The 11,327-nt window shown below is 40.3% G+C and overlaps 1 protein-coding gene across 8 annotated transcripts in view; it reads left to right on the top strand.

The window, feature by feature from the left end:
* LOC122552141 (mucin-5AC-like) overlaps positions 1-11,327 on the top strand; it is a 120,657-nt gene that overhangs the window by 9,724 nt on the left and 99,606 nt on the right. For 6 of the 8 annotated variants that reach the window (XM_043694634.1, XM_043694637.1, XM_043694635.1 and 3 more), the window contains exons 2-7: positions 2,757-2,836; positions 4,880-4,963; positions 5,189-5,238; positions 9,988-10,132; positions 10,246-10,322; positions 10,417-10,581. In XM_043694634.1, the coding sequence (XP_043550569.1) occupies positions 5,205-5,238; positions 9,988-10,132; positions 10,246-10,322; positions 10,417-10,581 (421 nt within the window). In that variant the 5' untranslated portion in view covers positions 2,757-2,836; positions 4,880-4,963; positions 5,189-5,204. Of the gene's footprint in view, positions 1-2,756; positions 2,853-4,879; positions 4,964-5,188; positions 5,239-9,987; positions 10,133-10,245; positions 10,323-10,416; positions 10,582-11,327 lie in introns of those variants that run through there. The other 2 variants (XM_043694633.1, XM_043694632.1) reach the window with 2 other exon arrangements.

Below are 11,327 nucleotides of genomic sequence, written 5' to 3'. Positions count from 1 at the left end.
CCCTCCCACGCTGTGTGTGTGTGTCCCTCCCTCGCTGTGTGTGTGTGTGTCCCTCCCAACCCAGTCTGACCTATCACCCTCACCTTGACCTCTTTCCACCTATCACATTTCCGACGCCCCTCCCCCAAGTCCCTCCTCCCTACCTTTTATCTTAGCCTGCTGGACAAACTTTCCTCATTCCTGAAGAAGGGGTTATGCCCGAAACGTCGATTCTCCTGTTCCCTGGATGCTGCCTGACCTGCTGCGCTTTTCCAGCAACACATTGCCAGCTCTGTCACTGTAATATTCAAGCAGCGATATTGTTGAACTTTTAACTTAAAATCTTCAGTTTTCTAGTTTATATTAAGAAGAACTTTAATGTTAATTACTACCTTATTTCTTTATTTTCTACTTATTCTATGAAGGAAATGCTTAACTTAGTTTCTTTTACTATTTTGTCCCTAAGTTTTTTTTGTACCTAGGTACTTTTAAACCTAAAGTGGTGATCTTCATGGTAGCATAATGCACTTTTCACTCTAGTCCTTCTGTACTTGAGTAGAAGTGACAATAAAATCTAAAAGGAAATCTAAATTATCTGTTGGGAAATGTGAATAAAGTAGGTATTCTATCTGGATCAGCATAATGTGAAAAAATCTTGTCCTTTATTCTAATTGTAAATGCACGGTCAGTTCTGTGTCTAGATTTGTAATTTACAATAAAAGCAAGGCCTGTAATGTTTATGAATTGTGATTGAATCTTCCAGTTTACTTCAGGCAAATTGAATATTTGATCATCCTGCAGAGTAATCAAGATCCTTCCTTGAACCACAGCAGTCCTTGATTTTTTTAAAATGCTATTTTCATAGTTTAGAAATTAACTTTTTGCATATTGGGTTAACGGGGTAAGAGTTCAACTATTTCATTCTTGTGATCTTGGAGTGCGATCCTTTAAATTTAACTGAATAGAATGATGCCGAAAATGAAGGATTTACTAGAATAATACCAGGAATAAATGTTCTAGATAGGAGGAAAGATTAAACAGATTGGGTTTGCTTTCCTTGAGGCAGAGAAGATTAAGATATGACCTTATTGAGCTGTTCAAAATTCTGAATGATTTTGGCAGGGTAAACCAGGAATATTCTGTTTTCGCTGGATCATATGTCAGGAATTTGGGAGCACAATTTCAAGTTTGCCAGATAGCACAGACAAACGCATCCACACCAGTCCAAAACAGCTACCTAGTTATTCTAAACCCATTTTACATGATCACTGAATGTATTATTGTCATTTTGGTTATGAGGGTCTGCATGTTTGTGCCAGAAATGGTAGTTTTGAAAATCAGGTTGGATTCTTCAAAAAGCTTGGTGCCAGAAAGTACTCCATAGTTTGGGAGTGCTAACAGTTGTGGAAAACCCAGGGTCCCCAGACTCAAGCCTTCAGATCTCAGCAACACTCAGCAATAGTACTGCTTCCTTAGTTGAGAGAACACGGGGACACAGTCTCAGGATATGGGGAAGAACATTTAGGTCTGAGACGAGGAAAAATGTTTCAATTAAAAGTGTTGAATTGTGGAATCATCTACCTAAGAAGAATGTAGAGACTAAATCATTGAATATATCCAAACAATAGAGAGATAATTGTTTATATTTTAAAGGTACCAAGGATTGTGGAAGAAAACAGGAATATGGTACTGAGAAAGAGAATCAGCCATGCCCAGCCTGAGTGCCACAACAGTCTTGAAAACTGAATGTGTGACTCGTGCTCTCTGTTTATATGAATCTATGCATCAGGAAAATGTCTTAAACAATCATCTGCTGCGTGACTCATGACAATTCCAGACTGCAAATCCATTCATCAGAATAGCATAAATATTTCTTGAAGTCATATTTTATTACTGAAATGATTAACTACCATTACTGAAAACTGGATGTCACTTCCCACTTTGACCATCAGAATGCGAAGAACAAACAACAGTACAACACAGGAACAGGCATTCGGGTCCATCAAGCCTGCACCTTTATAAACTAAAAAGCCCCCTTGCCTGTACACGGTCTGAAAGACTCTAATCCATGCCTATTCACGTGTCTATTTTTTCAACCGCCTCCTCCAGCAGCACATTCCAGGCAGTTATCACCCTCTGTGTAAAATAGAATCTTGCCTCAATCTTATTGTCTTTCCCATGAGTTAGTGAAATCATATTGAATTATTTTGTGTAATTCATGTCAGGAAAAGTCTGCACAATATCAATTAATTCAAGTTTCTATTTGAAACAAAATACCAAATGAATAAAGTTAATTTTAGTCATTTGCTGACTGTAATTACTTGACAGTTGTTATTTTAGGGGATATTGGGGAAGCGAGACCAGCATTTGTTTTGTTTCCAATTTTCTTGCTATGGAGTGTTAGGGAAGGCAGCTTAATTTTACAGGCAAATCCTATTTGTATATGCTGATGATCATCTTTGTTGCCCTTCAGGACGTATCACTAAGAGAAGGGAGTGTCTATGATTAAGTTAGGCTTCTGTAATAAAATTAACAAACTGACTTTCAAATGTTATCATTATCTTCAGTGATTTGCATTAGGTAACATTCAAAATAGTTTACTGTGAATTCAAAGATCAAATTATTTCAGAAGTGAGATTTCATTGTAGCTCAACCTCAGCTATGTCTGTTTGAGTGTACACCTCCAGACTTTTGTCGGTGGGGAGTTAGGTGAGTGGGCAAGACTGTGTTTGTTTGTTTGCATTTGATTTTGCTTTTCACCCCATCTTGTCTTGTAGCAATTGGTTCTTGCTCACTACAGGGAGATAAAACACAGAAGTCCTGAAATATTGAGTGAACACACCAGTGTGACATATCAGTTAAATGATTGATAAGTGAGAATTTGTCTTTTTTACTTTTACTGAATTTTCCACTATTGCTTACTATTCTATAGTAAATGATTTATACACGTTTAAAATCTTTGTCTCTATTGACTCGTGTACCATTGGCATCACTGGCTGGGCCAATACTTATTGTATACCCCTTGTTGCCTTTGAGTGACAGTGGTGAGCCCATTACATATACATATATTTATATATTTGTATACTTTTTTCGTCGTATGTTTGTTTTAAATTATCCTTTTGCATATTTTTGCATATAGGGTCCGCAGGTTAAGAAACTAACTCGTTATATCTGTGGTCTTGAAGTAAGGTCCTTTAAATTTAACTGAAAAGAATAATACCAGGCATGAAGGAATTGCGAGAATGGTGCCAGGAATAAAGACTGGGCTTATTCTCCTTGACGCATAGAAGATTAAACAGTGAATAATAAATAAATAATTCTGTGGAAAATAACCAGAACCGAAACGTTACCTCTGGTTCATCTTCCCAGTTGCTGCCAGACCTGCTGAGCTTCTTCAGCAATTCCTGTTTTGTTATGATTAAGTCATGCCTTTATTGAGTTGCTCAAAATTTTGAATCATTTTTTCCTACTGTGAAGTCAAATTTGTATCTAATTGGCTAGCTCTCCCTGAATCCCATGTGATGTAACTTTACTCACCAGTACTTGATAAAGTCCATGTAGACAATGTCTACCACTCTTGCCCTCATCAATCATCATGGTTACGTCCTCAAAAAAAAACTCAATCAGGTTTGCGAGACATGATTTCCTCTGCACAAAACCATGAAGACTATCTGTAATCAGTCCTTGCTTTCCCAAGTGCATGCGAATGTTATCTCTAACAGTCCCCTTCAATAACCTATCCCACACGAATTAAGGGGCAGCATGGTGATTCAGTGGTTAGCACTGCTGCCTCACAGCACCAGTGTCCCAGGCTTGATTCCAAACTCGGCCAACAATCTGCATGATGTTTGTACATTCTCCCTTTGTCTGTGTGGGTTTCCTCTGGGTGCTCCAGTTTCCTCCCACAATCCAAAGATGTGCAAGTTAAATGAATTGGCAATGCTAAATTGCACATAGTGTTCAGGGATGTGTAGTTTCGGTGCATTAGACATGGTAAATGTTGAATAATAGAGTAGGGGACTGGATCTGAGTGGGTTACTCTTTGACGGGTTGGTGTGCAATTGTTGGACCAAATGGCTGTTTCCACACTGTAGGGATTCTATGATGTTAACGTCAAACTTCTAACGTCAACCCTGGTTTTCCTTTGTAGTCTTTTTAAAAAGAAAACTTAACATTAGCCACTGTCTAGTGTTCCCGCATCCATGTAGATGATACAAACATCTCTGTATTTAACTTGCACAGTTTCTGTCCTAGAATTGCTACAGTGTGGAAATAGGTCATTCAGCCCATCGACTCTCCTCCTAATAGCATTCCACCCCGACACACTTTACAACCCTGCATTTCTCATGGCTAATCCACCGAACCTGCACAACATTTGACTGTAGGAGAAAACCAGAGCACCCAGCGATGGGGAGAATGTGCAAATTCTATTTTCAGGCTCGAGGATGGAGTCCCTAGTGCTGTGAGGCAGCCGCGCTGACCCCTGAGCCACTGTACCCGCCAAACTGTTCTCGAGTCAAATGGCTGAAATGCTAGCATTTACGCAACTAGGGCTGCCAGCTGTGAATTATGAGATGTGAAGTGTTAGATGTTCTGATATTTAGACTCAAAATGTTCCCAAAAGACTATACCTGAGAGAAAGCAGGTGAACTAAACATGTAACACCAATTCTATTTCGGATTGTTTAGTAAACAGATTATACAAGCAGCGTTGAAAACAAATTAGAGGTGTGTGTATTATTTCTACTCTCTCTGATACTGATGTACAGCATGTACTGTCTCAAAATAGCCCTTAGTATCTGGCCTGATCCAGCATATTAAAGTAATGCTGTCCAGTTAGTCATGAAAGGCCAGGAAGAAGAAAGACAGCAAATCAGTAACATGTGTCACTCTTGCTCAAGGTGGATTTAAATTGTACCAAGAAACAGGAAGGACTGAAGTCAAGAAATTGATGTTCATCAAGGACATCAAGGACATCAAGGAGGGTGAGTTTATTATTCATTGGGATCCTAGTCTGAGAGATAGACTTCATTGCCTACAGATTTTTATTGATAGAGATTATCTAATTTTGTCCTGAGTGATGTGTGAGTGCTCACCCATTGTAAATGAATATACTGTTTGAATTGGAATGCATTTTTACTGCTGTCCAACCCCATTATATCTTCAATTTAATTCACTCCGCCTAATAGTTATAATATTCTCCTTTCTAGGATATCAGCCGGTGTGATGAGAACTTTGCTGCTCTTTCTGGGTTACCTGCGTGAGTAATTTTCATTAGAGACAGCATCGATATAATTAGAATGCCTTGACAGGACAAAACATGCTTCACAGGACAAGACATGCTTCACAGAGATCTGATTCCATAAATGGCTAATGTAATTGTGGAAAGAATAAAAACAAACTACTGTGCACACTGGAAATCTAAAATGAAAGTAAAATACTGGAGAAAATGATAGGTTTGGTAGCGTCTGTGGAAAGAGAAAGTTAATGTTTTAAGCCTGCTTTGTGCGATGTCTGATATTTGTAAATCCTCTTTCTTTCAGCATCTAATTCAATTATCGCTCTCCTATTATTTCCTTCTATTTTACTTAATATCTATATTCCATAGGCGTGCCCCCAGTCTTCATATTCATCACAAATGTTAATGGACAGATACTTACCTGTAAATTTAGACAGACATGGATTGATAATATTCAAATATTCCGTCATAAATAGAACCAAAATTATTTACTCTTTCTTGGGAAAGGCCATGATTTGTTGCCAGTCGCTAATTGACATTAAATTGCTCATTGGGCAATTTCAGAGGGTAAGCAACATTCAACCACAATATTATAACTCACGTGTTAGAACTGAGGAGTTAAACTGCGTTCTCAAAATGTTTGTGAAAAATGTGGATGTGTTTGTACTTAAAGTCAAAATTTTAGAGTCACAGTGTCCGACATCGCAGAAACAGGCCTTGTGGCCAAAACTGGTCCATGCTGACCAAAATGTCCATTTCCCTGCACTTTGGCACATATCCTTCTAACGAGACAGTGAGGTCTGCAGATGTTGAAGATCAGAGTTGAGAGTGTGTTGCTGGAAAAGCATAGCAAGTCAGACAGCATCCAAGGAACAGGAAAATCAATGTTTCGGACCATCGCCCTTCATCAGGAAGGGCATTCCTATTCCTGCTCATTCCTGATGAAGGGCTCTGGCCTGAAATGTTGATTTTCCTGCTCCTCGGATGCTGCCTGACCTGCTGTGCTTTTTCTAGCAACACACTCTTAGCCCATATCATTCTAATCCTTTACTATACATGTATCTCTCCAAATTCCTTTTAAATGTTCTTCATGCACCCAATCAATGGCTTCTGCGATCAGGTCATTCAACTTGCATACCACCCTCTGCACAAGAAAGTTGCCCCTCAGATTCACTTTTATTCTTTCCTGTCTAACCTTAAACCAATGCTCTCTAGCCCTCGATTCCTGTAAAGAGAAAGAAAAGACCAAGTGCATTCATTCCATCCATCCCTTTCATGATCGTATATGCTTCCATAAAATCCATCTCCCTCCCACCCCCACCATCTCCTTCGCTATAGAGAAAAAAGTCCTAGCTTGTCCAACCTCTTCTTATAACTCAGATCAGCGAGTCCTGGGAACATCCTTGTAAATTTCTGCTGCACTGCTTCCAATGTAGTAGCATTCTTCCTATAGCAAGCCTCACCAACGTCCTGTAGAACTGCAATATAGCTTCCCAACCTGTATAAGAAATGCTGTGATTAATGAAGGTCAGTATGCCAAAAGCCTTTTTCACTGTCCTGTCTTCCTGCGACTTCTCTTTCAGAAAACTTTGAACCTGAACTCAAAGATCCTTCTGTTTTGCTACATTCTTTAAGGCCCTACAATTCACCATGAAACTCCTATCTTGATTTGACTTTCCAAAATGCAAGACCTCGCTCTTACCTATATTAAACTCCATTTTGCCATTTCTCAGTGCACTTCCTCAGTTGATCAAGGTCCTGTTGCAATTTCTGGTAACCTTGCTGACTGTCTTCGATACTGCCTCTTTTAGCATCATGTGCAAACCTATTAATCATATCTTGCTTTTTACATTCTCATCCAAATCATGGATACAGATAACAAACAGTGGGTGGCATGGTGGCACAGTGGTTAGCACTGCTGACTCAGAGCGCCAGAGACCTGGGTTCAATTCCCGCCTCAGGCAACTGTCTGTGTGGAGTTTTCTCATTCACCCTGTGTATGGTTTCCTTCGGGTGCTCCGGTTTCCTCCGACAGTCCAAAAATGTGCAGGTTAGGTGAATTGGCAATGCTAAATTGCCCGTAGTGTTAGGTGAAGGGGTAAACGTAGGGCAATGGGTCTGAGTGAGTTGCGGGTCGGTGTGGACTGTTGGGCCTGTTTCCACACTATAAGTAATCTAATCTAAAAGATAGTAATGAGCCCAGCACCAACCCCTGAGGCAACCCACTAGTTGCTGGCCGGCAGTCTGACAAGCATTCTCTGCTTCCTACCATTAAGCCAATCGTGTATTAAATTTGCCATTTCTCCTGGGATTCCATTCAGTCTAAACGTCCAGAACCTACTATGTCAAAGGCCAAACTGAAATCCTTATAGACCACATCTACCATCTGCCGTCACCAACCTTCCTGGTCACCTAATCAAATAACTCCAACAAATTCATGAGGCATGATCTCCCACTCACAAAGCTATGCTGACTACATCTAATGAAACCCTGTCGCCCCAAATCCTTATGATCGCCATTAAATATATCAGCTTTGAATGTCAGATTAGTTTAATTCTTGAATTCCCAGAATATTGACCTTGTATTCTGAAGCAATAAGCAACTTGTACTACTGCTGTGCCATCAAGTACTTGCAAGCTTAAAAACTTGCAATAATTAACTACCTTTAACAGATATTTATTTCTATTTAAATTTCACTCGGAGATGAAGTCCTTAAAGTCAAAGACAAAAGCAGCACCTTGGAATCACAAGAGTACGAGACAAAGCAGCAAACTTGTGACATTCGGCCCATCAAATCTGCTTCAATATCATGTCTGGCCTGATAATCAGCAAATCCACTTTCCTGCCTTCTCCGCATAACCGTTCATTCTCTAACAATATGACTACCTCAGTCTTGATTGTAGAAAATGCTGGATAACGACAGCAGGTCTGGCAGCATGTAACATTTTGAATCTGATATAGCTCTTTATCAGGAACTGCCTCGAATTTCTGTAGAAGTTATATTGGACGCAACATGTCAACTCTGTTTTTGCCAACTAAGATGCTGCCAGATTAGATTACATTACATTACATTACATTACATTACATTACATTACAGTGTGGAAACAGGCCCTTCGGCCCAACAAGTCCACACCGACCTGAACAATTTAGCATGGCCAATTCACCTGACCTGCACTTCTTTGGACTGTGGGAGGAAACCGGAGCATCCGGAGGAAACCCACGCAGACACGGGGAGAACGTGCAAACTCCAGTCAGTCGCCTGAGGCGGGAACTGAACCCGGGTCTCAGACGCTGTGAGGCAGCAGTGCTAACCACTGTGCCACCGTGCCGCCCACGGTGATGAGTTTTCCTGTGATTTTCTGCGTTTTTTTTCGATTTCTAACATGCGCATTATTTTGCTTCTGTCAGCATTAAATGTACTCAACAAGCTAGCCTCTGTAATCCTCTGCATTAAGGAATTCCGCAGAGTCACTACGCTATGTATAAAAACAAAATTGTATTTGTTTTTCTTAAATAGGCGACCCGCTAACTATGCAATTATGCCCTCTGGTCCTCGAGTCTCCTGGAATGTGAAATAATCTAGAAGCAGGTCTAGACAATCCATCAATTTGAGGCTGTTGATCATGGCTGATCTCATCTTAGCATCAACTCCACTTTCCTGCCTACTGTCTATATCTCGTGAAATCATTGCTCATTAAAAATGAGTCTCCTCCGCCCTAAATGTATTCAACGTCCCAATGTCCACCACACTCTGTGGTAGTGAATTCCAAAGATTCACAACCCTTAAAGAGAAGTAAGTTCTCCTCATCTCTCTTTACAATATGCTAATCCTCGTCCTAAAACCATGATCTCTCACGCAGTGGGAATCATTTGCTCCATGTCTACTTTTTCAGTCCCCTTTACTATCTTCTGTACTTCAATTATATCTGTTCTCAGTATTCTAAGCAGTATATGGTATAGGCCTAAACTGCTAAATCTCTGTGAAAAAACTAATCCTTCATCTCTGGACTCAATGCAATAAAGCTCCTCTGAACTGCCTCCAATATAATTACATTTCTCCTTAAGTAAGAGTAACTAATTCTCCATGTCTCATTAATTGCACTAATCCTTTGTATAATTATAAAATTACCTCACGACTTTTATTCTCTGCTCATTTACCAATAAATGCCAAAATTCCACCTGCCTGCCTTATTACCTGCATATTAGTTTTCTGTGATATATGCACGAGGACACCCTCTGCACCAAATCACTCTGAAATTTCTCTCCATTCGTTGTCTTTCTATTCCTCTGGCCAAAATGCGTAACCTCACACATATCCACATCAAACTTCGTCTGCAGATGTTAGGCGAAAGTGAGGACTGCAGATGCTGGAGGTCAGAGTCGAGAGGATGGAAAAACACAGCAGATCAGGCAACATCCGAGGAGCAAGAGAATTGACGTTTCGGGCATAAGCCCTTCATTAGGCATGAGGCTTGTGGGCTAGGTAAATGGGAGCCGGGTGAGGCTGGGGGTATGGTAGCAGGGAATGTGATCGGTAGATGAAGGTGCGGGTGGACATTATAGGTCGGAGAGGAGGGTGGAGCAAATGGGTGGAAAAGAAGATGGACCGGTCGGACCAGTCAAAAGTTAGGTCCATTCAACGAACCGATTTGTAAATTTCTATTTTCTTTATTGTAACTTAATTTCCCACCTATTTTAGTGTCATCTGCGAAATTGCCTGAAGTACTTTCTATCCTCAATATTATTTTATTAAAGCTAAACATCTTTTAGTTGCAGACTCAGCACTCACTGACCCCTGTGTGAATTATACAGTCTTGAATCAGGCCTGGAGGAGTATTGATTGCACTGAGACTGAGTGCGCTGCCCAGTTGATGTGTGACAACTTTCTAAGCGCCGGATGGTATAAATTTCAAAGGTAAGGTAAAGTTACGAATTAGATACCAGGAGTTATGGGCACCAGTTTCTACTGGGCCTAAGTTTGTCACAGTGACTAAATCTCAGGAGTTGGCTTTCTACTTGTCATTCCAGTTCTGGTGGACGGAGAATTCCAGACACTGTCGTCACAGCGAGGCAATGCTCCACACGTGCCACAGGCTGGCTACAAGGTACGATCAGATTTTATCAGACCAGAATTTTGTTCACTGGCCTGCGTGGTTCGTATTGATTAAATGCTTAATCATTTCTAAACGACATTTTTAGGCTCACATCCAAACGTTGAAGAGGGAGAACTAACGAGAAAAGTTTGTTTTAACTTGAATGGAAATCGGTGCCACTGGAATCGAGAGATAAAGATCAAGAACTGTTCCAATTACTTTGTTTATCATTTAAAGCCAACTCCTGGCTGCCACGCTGCTTATTGCACAGGTATGATATTTTTGTTTACAATGCTTCTGAAACATTCCCAACGTCAAAATTAATTCAGAACATTATGCACTCTCCTTCTGTTTGTTTCTCACACAAGGTAGATACGACATGAAAACAGGCAGTAAAGGTTTAATTCAAATCAAATGGCCTTTTGTTACCAGGATGTCTGGAAAACCCCTGGGGAAAAGGGTCTCAAGGAACATGACTTAACGGAGGAAAAGCTGAACACAGGAATGGGAGTAAACCATTCACCACCTTGAGCCTTTGCTGTCATTCAATGAGATTATGGCCCTTCTGTGGCACCACTCCATATATGTGCCTTTGGTCTATATCCATTAATACCATTTTGCTTAATAAAACAAATCTATTTCAAATTTAAAATTAACAACTGATCTAATATCCATTGCTATTTGTGGCAAAGGTTCAAAAATATCCTGCCCTTTGTGCAGAGCGCTTCCTTCCTTATCTCCTGAATGACCTGGCCATAATTCGCAGACTATGCCACTCAACCTCGAATCCCCAAACTGTGGCAAACCATATATTTCCTAGCTTTCCCATTAATATGTTGAAGACTTTAATAAGACCACCACTTACCCTCATAAATTCTGGAGAAAGCAGTTCTAATTTGTATAATCTGTCCTCATAGATTAACCTGTGAAGCCCAGGCTTACATTCTTGCAAGCCTATATTTTCCTCCTACCAAGGCCAGTACATCCTTCCTAAGATATGGTGACCAGAACTGCTCT

Source organism: Chiloscyllium plagiosum, chromosome 8 (assembly GCF_004010195.1).
Source record: "Chiloscyllium plagiosum isolate BGI_BamShark_2017 chromosome 8, ASM401019v2, whole genome shotgun sequence".
Taxonomy (NCBI): domain Eukaryota; kingdom Metazoa; phylum Chordata; class Chondrichthyes; order Orectolobiformes; family Hemiscylliidae; genus Chiloscyllium; species Chiloscyllium plagiosum.
This window is presented reverse-complemented; position numbering and strand designations above follow the sequence as displayed.